General features: G+C 40.1%; 1 protein-coding gene across 5 annotated transcripts in view; it reads right to left on the bottom strand.

Annotated features, from left to right (window-relative positions):
• Positions 1-20,016, bottom strand: part of ZDHHC14 (zinc finger DHHC-type palmitoyltransferase 14) — a 359,116-nt gene that overhangs the window by 13,949 nt on the left and 325,151 nt on the right. For all 5 annotated transcript variants that reach the window (XM_069070302.1, XM_069070299.1, XM_069070301.1 and 2 more), the window contains exons 7-8: positions 19,797-19,906; positions 13,746-13,848 (exon numbers count right to left, since the gene is read on the bottom strand). In XM_069070302.1, coding sequence (XP_068926403.1) covers positions 13,746-13,848; positions 19,797-19,906 — 213 coding nt within the window. The remainder of the gene's footprint in view (positions 1-13,745; positions 13,849-19,796; positions 19,907-20,016) is intronic.

Here is a 20,016-nt window from a genome sequence, read left to right as displayed (position 1 = left end):
GAGAAGTAATGTCTATGTAGCCCCTTCTCTTTCAGCTAAGGCTGCATGCAAAATAAATAAAGACCATCAATGTTCAGTCCCTAGATAAGTCAAGATCTTGCAATTGAGTCCACAGATATGACAACACTCTTAAAAATGACCCATTGTGGGAATTGTTAGTAAATGACAGGATCCCAAGAGTTGATTTGGATGGATAGGGAGGTGTTACGGGGAGGATCAGAGTTTGACAGTTGGAAGGGACCTTACAGGTCATCAAATATAACCCCCTCAATTTACAGAGGATGGGTAAGGGGTGAGAGCATGAAGGCACAAATATATAAATAACATTTATGTAGTGATTTAAGGTTTACAAAATGTTTTACATAGGCTGGATCAGATTGTAGATCTTGAGCTGGGCAGTGCTGTGGATAGAGTGCTAAGCCTGGAGTCAGGAAAACAACTTTCTGAGTTCAAATTTGGCCTCAGATACTTGCTAGTCCCATGACCCTGGGGAAGTCATTTAACCCTATTTGCCTCAGTTTCCTTGTCTGTGAAATTAGCTGGAGAAGGAAATGGAAAACTACTCTAGTGTCTCTACCAAGGAAACCCCAAACGGGGTCACAAAGAGTCAAGTGACTAAAACTACTGAACAACAACAAAAAATAGTTTAAAAATAGCAACAAGATCTCGGAGGGCATTTCATTCAATCTCCTCATGTTAGAGATGAAGGAACTAAAGCCCGGAGGGTGACTTTCTCAGGGTCATGGTAGTAGGCACCAGAGGTCAGACTCAAAGGAGTCTGAATGCAGCATACCTTTCCCAGGAGAAGTGGTGATGGAGACAAAATCCAAATCCTTCACAATTATGCCCAGGGACAGGCCTGACCCTGTGCTAGAGACTCTGTCCCTCTGTGGGGGAGGGAAGGAAGTAGGAATTTTTAAAATAACTAAAAGTTACATACAACCTAAATGTTTCTAGTTACAATGTTCAAGCCGGTGACAGAGCAAAGAGACACGCTGACCTCCCTGCAGCAGACCTAGCTAGCTCTCTCCAATAAGGGGAGAACAGATTTCTACCTTCTGGAGGAAAAAAGGCTGCTACCCCCTGTGAAGGTTCGAGGGAGGGTGAGCGTTCTTCATGTAGGTGGCCCCCACAGTAAGCATATTCCTGCTGGCAAGAGTCACTTGGTAGTAGAAGAGTTAAGGGACCTAAGAATGTGGTGGGGCTAGCCTCAGGTCTTGTCTCAGCCCTTACCATTAGTATAGCATCTAGGGGTAGTATAGACTGGTGGAGAGAACACTGAACAGACTCTCATGTTATATCAGCTAAGTTGGTTTTTAGTCGTGTCCAACTCTTCATGACCCCATTTAGGGTTTTCTTGGCAAAGGTACTGGAGTGGCATTTGCCATTTCCTTCTCCAACTCATTTTACAGATGAAGAAACTGAGGCAAACGGGGTTAAGTGACTTGCCCAGGGTCACTCATTTAGCAAGTATCTGAGACCAGATTTGAACTAGGTAAGATATGTCTTCCTGACTCCAGATATGGTACTTTATCCACCTGCCTCATATACCTATCACTTATAGTCTGTGTGATATGGGACAAGTCACTTAACCATTTTAAACCTTTGTTTCTTTATCAAGAAAATGCTTTGTAAGTGTTGTATGAATATGTTATGATTACTACTCAACAGTGTAATATTTTGCATTCAATAACCCTCTGCAGATTTACTGATGAGTTTTTGAAGGAGATGAGGTGGGCAGAAAAGTCAGAGTTCCTAAATACTCATCCCCCTTCCCCTAAAACAACAATAACAAAAGTTCTCTTCTCCTAGAGTTAATATCTATGTACCCATGTGAGAATCCTCAGTCACCAGTCTAATACCTAATTGATAACCTGAGAAACCTCTAAGGGAGAGAGGAGGGAAAACCAGTCTAAAACCATCCAGAGCCCCTAGGGTAAAACTGAAGCAAAACCTTGGCAAAGGCAACTTAATAAAGTTTAAACCAAGAGTGGGGAACCATTGGTCCGTGGTTAAATTTCTGCCAAGGCAAGTGCCCTCATTAAATGATTCTGCTCTGACCCAGAGAATTCCTTCTTCCTGGTAGACTGCTGTACTCATGTTCATTTGAGCACCATCCCTTGAAGACTTGTCAAGAGAAAGTGAAAAATTGTTTACAGTGTTTAAGACAGTTTAAAAATGGAAGTTTTTGCTGAACTTTTCTTCCTTCTTAGCTTTCTTCACATATTATCCCTATCAGCATTCAACTAGACCAAAAAAAGAGATTTGCTTTGGATAAAATAACTCATAACAATTAGATAAATCCTGATCCCAAATGTAATCTTCAGGCATTAGGCAGTGAAATAGCTTGAATCTTTCAAAAAACAAAGAAAAGGCAGGCTGCTTTTGTTGAATGAAAGAGGGAAACAGAGTATGATAGCAACCAAATTGATCTGTATCACAAAGATTTTGAAATTAATCTCTAAAACCTTCTCCAATATGCAAAACATTCAGGATCCCATGAGAAAATGAGCCTTCATTAAAAAGTCAAGCCTGCAATGCCCCCCAAAATCTATAAGGGTGGGGGTCAGCCTATATAATTATCTCATCTCCACTTAAAATGTCAAGATCCTATGCCTAGGTGAGAGCACCTCTCAATTGAACCAAATCAATCAAAGCCTTTAGACTAAGTGAAAATAGGTCCTTGAAGAATTTAATGTTTTTTTTTAAAACCATTGGGTGAACTGGAGCTATATTGCATTGAAAATGCTTTTAGGGGCAGCTAGGTGGTACAGTGAGTAGAGCACCAGCCCTGGAGCCTGGAGGACCTGAGTTTGGATCCAGTCTCAGACACTTTAACACACACACACACACACACACACACACACACGTACACGCAAACACACACAAACTGTCCTTGTGACCTTGGGCAAGTTACTTAACCCCAATTGCCCTCCAAAAAAAAAGCAAAAAAAAAATGCTTTTAGATTGGATGAAGAAACTTGGCCAGTGGATTGTCTATGAAATATTGAGTCAGTTTGAAACTGAAGAATTGAAGTGAATGGTGAGTCTGGCATTCTGTGAGTTACCTGAGTTATATCTTAGTATAAAAGTCCCTACCCTCAATAGTATAGAATTTCATGAAATAAGGTAAGAGTAACTTGGTGGTTCTGTCTCGACATTTGGTTGCCCCCTCATACCACCTTCCTCATTGTTGAATGGAAACATTCTCTCCACTCTGACACTCAGATTAGTGCTATCTTCCAAGCTGGTCTTGAGACTTTAGGTGAGGAGCAGAATAATAGCCCCACTGGGGGAAAAAAAGATGAAACCCTTGAGAAGGAATTCCTAGTTATGTGGAAGAGACACTTACTTGGTGTCTTCTCCTATTTTCTCTTAGAAATGGAGAATTTTTGTACTTCATCAATGTCCTAGCAATGTTCTCAGAATAGAAACAGCCAATTTCAGGGTCTGCAATGCTTGCAGGAGACAAGGACAGATTCGGTAAGATGTTGAAAGGCAGCTTCACAAGAAGTCTAGTAGAAAAACTACACCATACCCAAGGGGAAACATCATGAAGACTCTAGAAAAAGTACTTCCAGTAGTTATTAGTTAGGGACCTTATTACAGAGGAGTTAGGGTTGAGAGATTGAATTCAGAGATTGGACTATAACAGCCAGCCCTAATCCCTAAGAGTTTTCCCTAGTAGATATGTTAGAGGGGAGTTATAGCCTCACTCTGGGGACCTTACCACAGTGGAGTTGGGGTTGGGAGATTGAATCAGAGACTGGATTAAATACCAGTTAGCCCTAGGACTTGGCACAGACTAGCCAAGAGGCAAAGTAGGATTTTCACTTTTATGACCTCTACCAATTTTTCTTCAACAGTCATACTTAAGGATGTATCTTTGTCTTTCCTTTCTCCCCTCTTCCCAATTGACTGGAGGCAGTGTGATTAAGATAACAGATTTGGTCTAAGAATCACAGTATCGGGGCAGCCAGGTAGCACAGCGAGTAAGAGCACCGGCTCCAGTGTCAGAACGACCTGGAGATCCAATCCTGAGCTCAGACACTTAGCACCCACCCAGAAACACCTGGCCATGTAACCTTGAGCAAGTTACTTAACCCCAATTGCTTAGGGGCAGCCAGGTGGCTCAGCGAGTAAGAGTACCGGCTCCAGTGTTGGGACGACCTGGAGATCAAATCCCGGGCTCAGACACTCAGCACCACACCCAGAAATAACTGGCCAGGTAACCTTGAGCAAGTTACTTAACCCTGATTGCTTAATAAAAAAAAAAAAAAAGAATCACAGGTATCGTTCTGCTGGTCATTCCTATAGGAATGACCTCTGATTTCTAGAAGAAACTTCTGTCTCTCCTCTGCAATTCATTTCCATGTTTTTGAAAGAGTTATAGCAAAATTAACTAAAAAGAGTATATATGGCACAGTGAATTGAGCACTGGCCCTGGAGTCAGGAGTACCTGAGTTCAAATCTGGCCTCAGACACTTAACACAAAAAAACTAGTTATGTGACCTTGGGCAAGTCACTTAACGCCAATTACCCTCCAAAAAAAACAAAAAATAAAAAAAAAGACTATATAAGAGGGACCGAACAACTATGTTAAAAAAAAGCTTGTGAATTCTGCTGTGTTCTTGCTTACCCAGAAGCCCCCCGCAGATCTGCACACCCATTCCAAAGTGGTGCCAGATTTTTGGCAAAATTCTAGATGTATGATTAAAGAAAAGATTAACAGACATCTAGAAAAGGAAAAAAACTATTTTAAAAAAGAGCTAGTATGGCTTCATCAAGAATAGGTCATTCAAGAATGACCTTAGTTATGGGTTTGGGTTTTTTTTTATACTATTGCTAAACTGGTAAATTGGGGAAATGTTAGAGATATAGTTTTTCTAGATTTTAGCAAAACATCTGCTAACATCTTTCATGTTATTCTTGTGGGAAAAGATGAATGATGGCTGGATGAAACTATAATAGTATTGATTGAGAACTAGTTGAGTTATCAGACCCAAAGAATCATCATTAATGGTACAGTATCAACTTGTAAGAACAGCTAGGTGGTACACTGGGCAGAGTGGATAGAGTTCAAATTCAGCCTCATGCATTTGCTAGTTGTGTGACCCTGGGGAAGTCACTTAATCCTGTTTGCTTCAGTTTCCTCATTTGTAAAATGAGCTGGAGAAGGAAATAGCAAACTGTTCCAGGAGCTTTGCCAAGAAAACCCCACAAAGAGTTGGACATGGCATGAACAGCATGAACATAAACTTCTAAAGTAGCCTCTAAAGGATGGGCACAGGGATATGTGTTTGGTGTACAATTTAACATTTGTACCACGTAACATTTTTATCATATTCACCATATTTATTTGCTTAAGGGCACAGCATGTATGCTTATGGAATCTGCAGATGACACAAAGGTGGGGGTAGGGTGAGGAGAACAACAGCTAACATGCTGGGCGTCAGAGTCAGGCTCCAAAGAACCCTCAACAATGTAGACCTTTGGGCTGACTCTAAGATGAAATTTGATAGGGATAAATGCAAAGTCTTATAATGACTTCAAAAAATTTGTGAGGCAGTATTAGATAGCAGTTTGTCTAAAAAATTTAGGGCCTTCAGGGGACTGAAGGTCAATGAGTCAGCGGTATGTTGGTAATGTGGCAGCCAAAAAATTTACTAACATAATCTTGGCTGTGACCTTGGGCAAGTCACTTAACCCAAATTGCCTTGCCTTCCCCCCTCCAAAAAAACCCAAAACAAAACAAAAATCATAATCTTGGGCTGCAACAGGAGAGCGATCTCTTCCAGGAAGAATGAGGTGACTGTAATCTTCCTTGGTTAGACCGCACCTGGAGTTCTGTGTTCAGTTCAGTCTGTCCCATTTTATGAAGGACAATTATAGGCTGGAGAACATCTAGCAGAGGGCAAGAAGGATAACGAGTCCTTGAAGTTATGCTATATGAGGATTTTATTGTTATTTATGTTTATGTCATTGTTTAGTCATTTCTAAGTTGTGACCAATTCTCCACAATCCCATTTGGGGTTTTCTTGGCAAAGATACTGGAATGGTTTGCTGTTTCCTTCTCCAGCTCATTTTACATATGAGGAAACTGAGGCAAACAGAGTTAAGTGACTTGCTCAGGGTCACACAATAAATAAGTATCTGAGGGCAGATTTGAACTCAGGAAGATGAGTTTTCCTGATGTCAGGCCCAGAGCTCTGTGCACTATGGTGCCATCTAGCTGCTCTACTGAATGCTTTAATTAATCACTAAGTTTATTCCTATTTCTGGATCTATGAGCAACTTATTGTATGGTCCTGGACTGATTACTTAAATTTCATCTGCTTTAATGTTCACATTTGTAAAAGATTCCCAGAATCCCAGGATCAGAAGGTACCTCCAAAATCATGTAACCCCGCCGATATCTGAACAAGAAACCTCTCTACTTTCTTCATGCATTTTATTATATGACATCCTTGCTATTAAGTACTTTACAGAAATGGTAGACTGACTATGGCACTGCCATTCTACCTCATTGGGTGGGTGAAGGGGTTAGTCATTTAATAAAAGGTAAGGAAGGATGAATATCGACTGCTATTACTAATAAAATCATGTTTACCCACAGAAGACATTAATCTGAGCAACTGATGCTGAAACAGATGGAAAGAAAGTCCTCATTGGTATTTGGTGCACGGCTGGGACACTCTTCTGACTGATGAGGCCCTGGTTGGAATGCCTGTTCTACGTGCCAGGTTTGAATAAATCAAAGCCAAGGAATGTGAAATTTTGCCCCCAAAGACTAAGTTCAGTTGGCACTCTTGAAATATTTTAGCTCATTTCTCCAGGTTTGACAGTTCCTGGAAATTGTTAGGTACATAACTTCCACTTAGTACTAACATTACCCAAAATATAATAAGAAACAAAAACAATGGAGAGCTTGGGGGATAATACTAGAAATCGCCTAGGGCAGAAGTTCTCACATTTTTTAGTTGAAGACTTTCTGACATCTGGATGGATTATATGCAACTATTTTTAAAAAAAATTTAATAGCAATTTCCTGTTGCTTTAGGCTCTACTGTCAATTGATGCTTTTTTCTCCTCAGCTGGTCCTTGGCCCTATCTCTGTCTTTCCCTCCACTTTGTAAATGACTGTCAGCTTCTCAATTTTCTCCAGACCATATTCTCCCCTTTTTTGATCTCTGTGGGAAAGTAACACTGATGCCAAAACTTCCTTTTTTTAAAAAAAATAAAAGATAAATCAAGCAATTAAACAACAAATATTTATTAATTATCTACTCTGTACCTGGCAGTGTGGCATAGGATACCAGGACCCAGAAAGACTTGGCTTTTGGGGCGGCTAGGTGGTGCAGTGAGTAAAGCGCCGGCCCCGGAGTCGGGAGGACCCGAGTTCGGTTCCAGTCTCAGACACTTAACACCCACACAAAAAAACTAGCCGTGTAACCTTGGGCAAGTTACTTAACCCCAAATGCCTTCCAAAAAAGGCAAAAAAAACCGAACAAACAACAACAAAAAGACCTGGCTTTAAGGTCTACCTTTGACACATTCTGCTTGTGTGACCTTGGGCAAGTCTCTTAACAACTTTGGGCTCTCTAGTCTAAGACCACAAGTTTCACAGAAGTTGCCCATCTCCTTTAGATGAGGGAGTTCCCTAACCTTGGAGTTGCCTATGTTGTTGATTGTCTTCCATTCTCAAAGAGAACCAAGACATCAGAGAGGTGATGCCATGACATGCGAGTGAACTGAACTTAAGTGAGGGAGGGTTGTGAAAAGTCACCAGAAGTAGATCAGGAGGTGAGCCATAGATCAGGATGACTGGAGATGACCCAGGATGCAGTGGGGTATCCTGGCCTTTTAAAGTCTGCCCATGTCCCTAAGGACCAGATACTATGCTAACTTCAGGAAAACAACCAAGGAAACAGTCTCACTTGAATGATAGACTGGGAAGCAGGTATCTTTCAAAAAAGGATTTTGTTTGGGCTTTTTTGTTTTTGGTACATCATAGAAAAAATAGAACTGTTTTTATTTAGCCCAAATTAAAGCGGAAACACTGTCTGGGTTGAGTCAACATTTGCAGAATGAAGAGCATAATATTTACTTTCTCCTAGGTGAAAGATGGTGGCCTTGAGCATGTAGCTATGTGTACATTCAGAGGTGCTGAGAACATCTATTTATGCAGGAGTCATGGAAATAGATAAGTATCTTCCTGTATACAGTAGGAGCTTCATAAATATTTGAACTGAACACAGGCCAACTCATACCTGAGCAATAACTGCCATTCATATATTACTAGCAGCACTGATATTAAATAAATACTTTATAGAATTCCTCCACCGAGTCCCACTTTGGCTGTTCCATGAATAAGACACTTCATCTCTCAGTTCTGGGCATTTTTTCTGGCTGTTCCTCCACACCTGGAATGTTCTCCCTCCTCAATTCCATCTTCTCACTTTGTTTGCTTCCTTTAAGTCTAACTCAAATCCCATCTTTTACAGGAAGCCATTTCCAAACCCCTCTTAATTTCAGTGCCTTCCTTCTGCTATCATTTCATAGTTATCCTACAAACAGCTCGCTTTGCCTCATCGCTTTGCTTGTGGCTACCCTATTAGACTGTAAACGCCTTGAGGGCAGGGACTGTTTTTTGCCTCTATTTGTATCCCTAGTACTTAGGACAGTGCCTGGTACACAGTGGGCGCTTAATAAAAGTTTGCCTCATCATGGTATGGAGGTCTTAGGGTCATAGGATCATAAATGTAAAGCTAGAAGGAACCGCTGAGGTCATTAAGACCAAGCTCCTCATTATACAGATGAGGGAATTGAAACCCAGAGAGTATAAGTGACTTGCCTGGGGTCACCCAGTGAACCAGTGTCTGAGGCGGAATTAAAACCCATGTCCTCCTAACTTTCTACTCCAGCAGAGCACAAATTCTGGCAGAAAAGCAACATGGGAGGTTGTCTGAACACATGACTAGGGATGGAATGCTTGTGCCTGAGGAATAGCCTAGCTAAGTCCAGGCAGGATCATCATTGATTGGCCATAGGGTGATGAATTTTTTTGGCTGCAGCAATTCATGAACTGCATTGGTGGAGGAATTCCCTAATGAAGTAAAACTGAAGATCTATGGTTGTTGTTCAGTTGTTTTTAATCATGACTGTCTCTTTGTGACCCTATTTGGGGTTTTCTTTTCTTCTTTTTTTTATTAAAAGCAATTGGGGTTGAGTAACTAGCTCAAGGTTACACGGCCAGTTTTTTGTGTGTGGGTGTTAAGTATCTGAGCCTGGAACTGATCCCTGGTCTCCTGACTCTGGGGCCGGTGCTCTTACTCACTGTGCCACCTGGCTGCTCCTTCTTTGGGGTTTTCTTGGCAAAGATATTGGAGTGGTTTGCGATTTCCTTCTCCAGTTCATCTTTCTAATAAACGAGGAAACCGAGGCAAACAAGGTTAAATGACTCACACCAGGGTCACATAACTGGCAAATGTTGGAGATTGGTTTTGAATTCAGGTCTTCCTGACTCTAGGCCCAGTGCTCTAACCACTGTATTACCTAGCTGCTCAAGCTCTGCTTGGAATATGTATGTAATTGATAAATAAGGTATAGCAATAATTTCTACCAGAACCTGAATTGTCTTCCAAAGACTTTTTATGTTAGAGCATATATTTCTATAGGATTCTGACTTCTAGAGCAGGAAGAGATCTGGGAATTCATCATCTAGTGAATCTTCTACCATTTGACAGATGAAGGATACTGAGGTCCACAAGGTTTAAGTCACGTAGCTTGATTGTGGCCTCCAAGGTATAACCAGAACCCAAGTCTAGTGTTCTTGGAACTACGCCACGTCCATATTCACCGCGCCACAGTGGGCTCGAAGTCCACTGCAGTGAAGAGAAGATGCAGCTGATTCTTTTTCACTAGGATTTGTTTAGCCTTCTTGCCTTTGCTCCTCAAGATAGCAGTGATCTTTGCTATTTATATTTGCAATCTATATTTCCACAGCACCCATTATGTGGAGGAAAAATATTGATAAGTAGCACATTCCTCTCCTAACTTGAAGGTCTTGGCAGGCCTCCTATTGGCTCAAGGCCCTTTGTTCTTCATAAATAACCACAGGTCAATAGTATTACTGTCTTCAGAAACTGGTGTGAGGTTCATCTTTCCATTTACGATTTCAGCTTCCTAATAGCAACAGGACTGCAAATATCTACCAGTAGAATGTAAACTCCTTGAGGGAGGCCAGTGTTCCATTTTGCTGACCTTCATCACCTAGCATAATGGCTAGCACATAGTAGGTTCTTAATAAATCCTTGATGAATTGAAGTACTTCTGTTCTATAGCATTCATTTTAGCTTTTAATCATATAATGTTTTGTGATATGCTCAGCTGAAACACTCCAAAAAAGTGGTTTGATGATGGCAACATATTAAAATTAATTCTTTCTTTCTTTTTAAACTCTAGAAATTCTATGTGGAATACAGAGTAGGAGGGGCATATCAGCATCACAATAGTGACTGCATGGTCTTTAAAAATGGAAAAATACTTATGTCTGAATAGTTGACAGCACCAGGAGTGACATCTGTAAGTGGGAAGTTCAATGATACTTATAGACATATGGATAAATGGTATTTCCTCCATCTGAGCTTTGTCATTCATCAATGTAGAATGGGTGTGACCTTTAGGAGACTATACCAAGGAGGCCCCACCAAGTTAGAAAGCCTGGTGGCAGACCATTGTCCAAGGACCCTCCCGAGTTAAACGACCCTGGCAAAGCTGCTTAATCTCTATCAGTCTCAGTTTCCTTATTTGGACAATGAGGATAATAATCTCCCTGACTTCACAAAGTTGTTAGGAAGCTCAAATGTGAGAGCTCATGCAATGCTCTTTGTAAACCTTAAAGCACTATATAAATGCTAGCTAATATGGTGAGGTGAGGAATGTCTTTTCAGACACAGCAATGCATGAAGCTATTGCACCCTGCATCACTGAGAGTACTAACAATAATGGAATCTCTTGAAATACTGACATGTACATGAAAATATATCTATCTGTATAGTATAGGGACATTTGACCTGAGATTTCACTATAATAGGGAGCTCCTGGATAAAGAAACTCCTACCAGCAATGCAAGTTAGAACATTTTCTGCCATTTGTAGTTTTAGAGAGTTGTTGGAGTTCTGAGATGTTAAATACTTGTAGGTATGAGTCAGAGGCAAAATTTGACCCCAGGCCTTCCTGACTCTGAGGCTAGTTCCCTGTCCCCCAGGCCAGGCTGTCTCTCACATATATAAAGATGTAAGGTGACCCCAACCCCTCAAGATATATCCTATTTATTACAAAGGTCTGCCTGTGTTAACCCTTCAGAACCATGGTTGTAAATTTGAAAATAAGAACAAAACACCTCTAAACATTGAAATAGCAGTCACAGTGTCCCGTTCATATGATTCAAGAAGTGTGGAAAGTGCTTTGGAGCCAAGGGACCCGGGTTCAAATTCCATCTCTGACAGTACCCATGTGACCTTGGGCAAGACACTTAATCTCCCTACTCTGGAGGCCACATGTGGCCCTCTAGGTCCTCAAGTGCAGCCCTTTTACTGAATCCAAACTTCACAGAACAAATCCCCTTAATAAAAGGATTTGTTCTGTAAAACTTGAACTCACTCAAAAGGCCGCCCCAAGGACCTAGAAGGCCACACATGGCCTTGATGTTGCAGGTTCCCCACCTCTGCCTTGGTTCCCAGTTTCCACATCTGTTAAATGTTCTGGATGGCTTACAAAGTTCCATCCAGTTCTTGGTCTAAAATGTTATGAATGGAAAGAATCTCACATTGGAAGTCAAAAGAACTGAGCTTTGCTATTGGTAATGTTGAAAAAACCGCTGGGCTTGGCTGGTACACATCTGTGTGGCCATGGACAAATCACTTTTTCTCTCTGGGCTACTGTTCTCTCTTCTGGAAAGTGGTAAAAATAAGACTCATAGGGATACTGAAAGGCTAATACTTTATAAACCTAAATGTCTTATATAAATGTCATTGATTAATATCGTCATTAGCTGGGCAACTCTGGCAAGCCAAAACCTCCCTGGGCCTCAGTTTTCTCATTAAGAAAGGGGGGTAGGAAGGTAATGCACTGACCCCAAAGTCAAGGGGGACCTGGGTTCAAATTAATTCAACCTAGCTTTGTGACCCTAGGCAACTGACTTTACCCTTATGGCCTCAAAACAAAACAAAACAAGAAGAAAGGGTGGGACAAGTCCTGAAGATACTTCCCTGCTTTATAGGCCTAGAAAACAGATTACATGCTCCTCCCTTCCGTCTCCTCCCCCCTCTCTGTTTCTGTCTCTCTTTTTCATAACTATCTTGGTGTAGACAGAAGGGAGAGATAAGCTCAGAGGAAATGAAGCAACAAAAATCCAATTGTATCTATACAATGAACTCACTTGATGAAAAGAAATGTCCTGACTGGCATAAAAAGCATGGTTTGTCCAACAAATAATCATTTTATATAGCCCTGAGTAGCCAGAGAGGCAGTGTAGAGCAATGGACAGAGAAATGGCCATGGAGTCCCTAAGACCTTAACTCAAGCCTTGCCTCTTACATAAACTGATGGCATCACCCTGGGTAAGTCACTTAACTCCTCTGCTCTAGGTGAAATGTTATGCTGTAGAGAAGGTGTTGACCTGTGTTGGTAGAAGGAAGCCCCCTTACCTATAAGTTCTCTATACCAATGAAATGACATCTTGTGTCCCTATCCTTGAGTACCCATATATACTCTTCAGACTGTGACTTTGCCTAGTAGTTACTAAGTGAAATCAAGTGCTCTGGGAAATTGTCATTCAGGTCTTAACTCTTTGAGTGGGAACACTGTTCTGAGAAGGCTTATGCTACCCTAACAAAGATGAGAGTGGAATGATTGGGAGCCGTAAAGATGTCATTTATCCCAGGAAAAGGCAACACAGTGAAAACTCATTCACACAAAGGTGTAAATGACCGATAACAGAATGTTAGCTCAAAGTTCTTAGATACCAGAGAGAATACATGGGGATAGAAACATAAATTATGGGGTAGCTGAAGTAGAGAAAAGAGGACTGAAAAGTGAGGCTAGAGTTGCCAAAGATGAACTTCATCTATTTTCACAATTTTGCGTTAGGTGAACTTTGCCTACCTTGTTTTTAATTTATATCAATAATAACAGACATTTTTATGCCATTTCCAGCACTTTATACACATTCTCCCATTTGGTCCTCACAACAACCCTGTGAGGTAGGTACTACAGGCATTTTTTTACAGATGTGGAAACCGAGTCAGGGAAATTAAGTGACTTACACATGGTCATTCAGTTAGTGTCTGGAGTTAGGAATTGAACTCAGATCTTATAAAACCCAATCCATTTCACCAATAGCACTTTAAATAAATCTGGTTCAATAATGGCAGGGGTCAACTCTTCACAGCACGAGGCCACAAGTCATAGAATCAATGTCACATACACATAAACCATAACCTCATATAATTTGTAGCTAGATTCCCACCTCCTCTACCAGGGCATTTGCAACCACCTTAGGTTAAAAACCTTGCCTTCTTTTGAGAAGACTCCTTTGAGGTATGATGATTAAGGCATTGGTCTTCTTTCCAGGGAGAAGCAGGTAAACCCAGTTAGCATATTATTTGATTAGCTCATATCAAAGCAAAAAGCAAGAAACATTCATAGGAATCAGGTGAACACTGCTATATGCTGGCTCCTACCATGTTGCTCTGAGACTGTGTGGCCCCATACATGGTGATTCCGTTTGTTGGTGCTGCTGGCTGTGGTGTGTCCGGCTGGATAAATCCTCTTCTATCAATTAGGCTGAATGAGAGAAGGGAGAAAAGGTAGGGAGAACGAATTGAAAACAGAAGAGATGTTCAGATGTTTCTGATTTTCCCTCTCTCTAAAGACTTTCTGGAGACTCATTCCCAGAACATTGGCTACCAGATCAGGATTTATTTTTTGTATATAACTACTCATTAAATATGAAGGGGCTTTAATCAAAGTCAGGAAGAGTAATGCATGCATTGCTGAAATAATGGAATTTTCAAAGTATAAACGTTCACAGGACAACTTCACACAAATATAGCCTGTTGGTGGAGACTTTGGTCTCTCATTATTACTATGTGTCAGGCACTGTTCTAATATTAATAAAGACTCATATTAATAGAGTGCTTTAAGTTATACAAAATCTTGTGGGGTATATATGAGGCAGTGTGATTTGGTACAAAGAATGTTGAGTTTGGAGAAAGAGGAGATGGGTAGATCCAGACTCTGCCATTAACTACCTGTGTGATCTTGGGCAAGTCACTTAACCTTCAAGCCTCAGTTTCTTCCTCTGTCAAATTAAGATGACCTTTAAAATCCCTTCTAGTTCTAAATCTCTGGTCCTGTGAATATCTCCATTTTGCAGATGAGAAAATGGGAGCTCAGAGATGGTATTAAGTTGCTTGTGGTCACAGTGCTAACAAGCACTAGATAGAGTCAGAATCTGAGCCCAAAGCTCAAGTAGGCTCCCTCCTTGATTCATCAGACTTTCTCTACCAGGTCCCCACCCTCATTACTTTCCAGACTCCTTTTATGTGCTGTCTTACATCATTAGAATGTAAGCTCCTTGAGGGCAGGTACTGTCCTTCTGTCTGTATTTGTATTCGCAGTGCTTGGCACATAGTAAATGCTTAATGAATACTTTTTGACTTGACTAGTTCAGCACTTTCCCCAGTACTTCATACCAAGTGGTGCTTTTCCACCTCATTCCAACACAGGTCATACAATTACTATCTAGATCATCACTTTTGAAACAACTGAAAAAGCTGCCACATACATATTTAAGTATTAATGAAGAGTGGAATCAGGGGACTTTAAGATTTGTCTTCACATGAAGAGAAAATCTCATACTTATAATTTCAGGTCTCTTAAAAAAAACTGGGGTAGGGAGGGGCTTTTAATGCTTCTCATGTCAAGGTTTTGGCTTGAAGGTCACAAGGAGAGACTCTTGAATTCTTAGGAGGGCAACTAGGGTGGTGAGGGGACTGAGGAAGATGCTGTTTGAAGAATACTTGAAGGAACTGGCAATGGTTGACCTGAAGAAGAAAGTCAAGGGGGGCAGGATAGCCATTTTCATGTATTTGAAGAACTATCACATAGACAAAGAATTCTATTTATTCAGTGGGTCTCCACAGGGTACCTCAGTGAGGTTATAAGGTAACTAGAGGGTAAAATAAGGGCATTGTGGGTCAGTAGGGAGAAAGGGGAAGAAAAATAAAGCAGAGGTACAGAGAGGATTGTAGAGGCCACCCTCATTCATTGTAGCCTAATTTTAGCTTAGCACTAGAACTCATGTTCTGATTTGCATTTTCAAGTTACCAAAGTATTTGATGGGTGTGTGTGTGTAAGTGATAACTCAAAAAAGGGGATTGGCAATGCTTCATTTGGGGAGTAAGTAATATTTGACAGGAGACCTGAGAAGCAAGATTTCTTGTGCCTTCTACTCCTCTTCACACATCCTCCCTGGCCTGGTTGGGTGAAAAGTTATCAGAGATGGTCAGCTGACAGGGCAGTGAACGAGGGAAAGCAGCCCACCTTTGTCAGGTTCCTCTTTAGATGGCAAAAGCTCCATGATGGTCTAGAGTCTGAGTATAGTATTCTCTCACTCCAAGATGGAGGTGGTAATGGGCAATGATGATCATTCAGTGTGTACACACACATTTCCCCCCCTCATTTTCAAAAAAATTTTGTTTTAGGGGCATTGTTTATATTTCAGGGGTAACTTATAGTACAAACTGCCATATACAAAAACTTTAGAAATTGTTTTGTAATAGGAATATGTATGTAGAGCCTATATCCAATTGCACGCTGTCTCAGGGAGGGTTTAGAGGAGGAAGTGGGAGAAAAATTGAAAACTCATGAAAATGAATGCTGAAAACGAAAAATAAATAAATTAACTAAAAAAAAAAAAGAAATTAATTTTAGTGCTGGCTAAATCAATTAGAGGAGACCATGACCCAGCCCTTGGCACAGCGCCTGGCCATTCTTCTGACGGACTGATTATAACCTGTTTGAACATCTAAAACCTAAAGAAACTCTAGGTGTAGCTGACAGCACTGCAAAGCATGGTTGGAAGTTATTCCCAAGCATGGACTGTCTTTCTTCCTTTGTATACCCACAGCTTAGCACAGTTCCTGACCCAAAGCAGTTGGAATTGCATAACCTAGACTAGAAAAAGGAAGCTTCTCAAGGGCAGGCACTGTCTTTTATTCCTATCTCAACACTTTTCATAGTACCAAGGATGGGTAAGTATTTAGTAACTAACTGGCTGAATTTGTTCAATTTAAAAGCTTAACTATAGTAGATTTAGGACTTCAAATATATGCAGCATTGGTGGAATGCAACTGAAGACTAGCTATTTTCCATCTCTACTCTGAGAAGAGTAGGAGGAGAGTTAATTCGATGTGAGGGAAGTTTAGGTTAGATGTAAAGACTCTCCTTAGAGTTAAAGCGGTTGCATACCGGAATGGTTCACCGAGACATGCTGTTTCCACAGATTGTTAGTAGCAGGACTAACATTCATGGTGGTGGGGGGTAGGAGGGAAGGGAATGAACAAGGGAGAGGAGAGTAGGCTAGAGATAGTTCTGATGACATGACCTCTAATGATACTTTCTAGTCCTATGGCATGCTCTCTGGTGGTAATTTTCAGTCCATTGTGGAGAAAAACCTGATGTCAATATTCACAGTAAAAATGCTCAGCTTTTCTTTACAACAGATAAACCAGCTTAGTGATTTGTTATTGATGACATACTCTGAATAAGTCCCCGATTCTGTCCACATACATCTTAAAAGGCAAGTATAACCCTTGCTGCTTCCCAGATCACCAGTGGAAAATGTGGGCTCTCAGTCATGGCTCATACATTCTGTTTTGGAATAAAGTAGACTTTCCCCCTGGGATAAGTTTAGAGTGTTTGAAAAGGGGTGAACTCTGGTAACCATGGGGAAATTTTCAGGATTCTGTGATATGGCTGAGCTAGTAATATTAAAGGCAAAAAAATCTCTGGGCTGTTTTGCTTTTATTTAAAACAAAAAAACAAAAAACAAAGACATCATATTCCCCCCCACGACCTATATCTGACCACATTCTCTGGGTATTGTTATAGACTTCTTGAGTGTCTAAAAGTCCACCCATAAATCAATTTGGCAGTCTCACAGACTTTATTCCAAACAAGTTCTTGCTCCTTATGACAAAAGAATAACACTTCGGAAAAGACTGATTGATGATAAAAGTCTTTGCTTTGCTCTCTTTAAAATGGATGGAGGGATTTGATTCTAAGAAAAATTTGAAAAGAACACTTTTTCCTCCTCTATGTTCTTCAAAACAACCTCCTCATATTTTAAATAGCTGAGAAAATAAAATAGACACACTTGAAATCAATCCTATTCTTAATAACTGAGTTAAAAAATAAGAACACATGTAGCCAAAAACAGCCAAAGGCTTAAACCAAGCCTATTTATGGAAGAATTAATTTTTGTTATTTCAAAATTAGATTTGTAAAGTGAGCAACATGATTGACTACAAGTGTAGAACTAAGAATAAGGGGAAAAAATTTTTATAAAAGGAGAAATTCAATAAACTGTTTCTGTAAAGACAACCCCAGTCCTCCTTTAAAAAGAAAAAATTTTTTGCAGAAGTGATAGATGATACTGGTTGAGTTTCTTTTGCTATTACAAATATGAGATAATCCAAGTCATAAAATAGTGAACATTTCCCAATATATTCCTATGCATTATTCTTGCCTAATCAGTAATTCCCAATTGATTCTTAGAACCAACCCTTCTGAGGAGCACAGACTAGACTAGGCTTTTGGGGTCTTGTATAGCAAAACTCTAAGCTACCGTCTTTCATCCTCAATTCTTCAATTGTTCTAGCTCTCTGATCATCTATAAGCATGTCATCTGAAAAACATGACCTGGTTATATTTAGATTGTTTAATATAACAGTTTAATATGACAGAACTGGAAGAGATTTGTTTGGTGCTTCAGGATAATAATAAAAAATAAAAATATAAAAACCCCCAAACAAACAAGAATTGGAAGAGCTCTTATGGCCATCTGGTCCAATTTGTATTTGACAAAGAATTTCCTTTCCCATACACCCAATAAGTGGTCCTCTAGTCTTTGCTTGAGGACTTCTAGAGATAGGGAGCCCATGACCTCCAAGGAAGTCCACTCTACTCTGGTATACCTCCAATTATTAGGAAGTTTTCCCTTTTCTTCAAACCTAAATTTTCAACTTCTGCACATTGCTCATAGTTCTGATTGACCTTCCAGGGCCAAGAATAATAATTCTAATTCCTTTTCCATGTGACATCCCTGCAAAAACATGAAGATGGTTATCGTGTTCCCCTAGAGTCATCTTTTATTCAGGCTAAATATTCCCAGTTCCTTCAACCAGTCCTGATATGGTATGAACCTGAGACCCTTCACCGTCCAACCTGTGCTCTCCTCTAGATACCCTTTAGCTTAAAATCATGATGCCAAGCTATACACTGATTGAAACTATTGTTAATATTCTTGTTTCAGAAGAAATTGCAATAGAATCAACTTTCAATTATGTACACCAATGAAAGAGGCCAGATAATTCAAAATTGTGTATAATTGAAATATTATCTGTCACATCAATGCCTTGCTAATTCCTTTTGTTGTATAAATAACTCTTTACCCAATGATGTTTTGTACATTAATAATGGTTGGTGCTCCATGAGCTCACACCAACTGATCATGGAGCTTGGTGACCCAGAAGCATAATAATAGGCATAGGGCTGGCCTAACTCAGAGGAAAGTGGATATTTTCCCAATGACTTTTGCTGTAACTTGCATTTTTAGCATATTCAGAGGGGAAATGGCAGATGTGCCAGCGTACTGACACTTTTAGAAACCTCATCTAAAGACCTAAGATCGTGGGATTTGTTAGAATCTTATAGTGTCCCATCCTCCACCCCACTACATACATAGGCACTCAACAGATTTAATGGACTTAATGGAGGTAGTCCCAGCATGAAAACCAATGCTAGGATTAAAAACCAGCTGGAGAAGAGTCAGAGAGAGATATTCAAGAGTCGACAGCACAGTGGTTCTTTAGAGTCTGAAATCTGTACAGTTGACTTCGTTCCCTAATACTCTGTCACGTAAATCTTTCCTTTCTCTGACGTCTAGCAGCATATACAGTTTGTACCACGATATACTGGATTATTTGCTGTCTCTTGTGGTTTTCCAGTAATTTAATATATAATAATCTTATCTCTTCGACCAAATGTTAAGTTTCTTCTGGCCTGGGGCAACTTCTTACCATAACCACAGTGCCAGGCACAGGGGAGGAAATCAATACTTGTTGACTTCATGATTAATCACATCACAGAGGACTTACTATGCCTTAGGGGCTTAGTTTTTATGTTTGACACTGATTCTATAAAACAAAAAAACAAATTTCTATTCCATTTCATAAAAATTTTTTCCTACATTAGAAAAACCAAAGTAGGAATCTCACAATCATCTGGTGAATTTAAGTGAAACAGACAGCTGGACTAGGTAATTTATGTCTTAAAAAAATATTCTACCTTTGGTTGTCTACTTAGATCAAAATCTTCAGATAATCACATCACCATTTCATTTTGCCCTGTACAGCTACAGGTAAAGGATTTAATTTATTTACGTATAAAGTCTGAGATCTATAATGAAATCATCCCTTTCAGGGGAGGTGATTTTTTGGAAAGCTTACCTTGGAGAGATAGGCCCACAGAGGGCAGCACAACAATTTGTAATGATGTTTCCATAGCTGTAGGGATTATAATTTTCTTTACCTCTTTTATTTGACCAAGATCCTTTAATCTGAAAGACATGGATAATTTATCAATATGGTATTCCTTTTATTGAAGTCACAGTTTAGGCAAACGGTCTTTCAGGGTATTGCTTATAGATATTGCATAGATATTGCTATT

The sequence above is a fragment of the Petaurus breviceps genome, unplaced genomic scaffold, assembly GCF_028583685.1.
Source record: "Petaurus breviceps papuanus isolate PSGF00001 unplaced genomic scaffold, PetGlider_PUasm1.0 90808, whole genome shotgun sequence".
Classification (NCBI taxonomy): Eukaryota; Metazoa; Chordata; class Mammalia; order Diprotodontia; family Petauridae; genus Petaurus; species Petaurus breviceps.
Note: the sequence above shows the minus strand (reverse complement) of the source record. Positions and strands in the feature narration are given on the sequence as shown.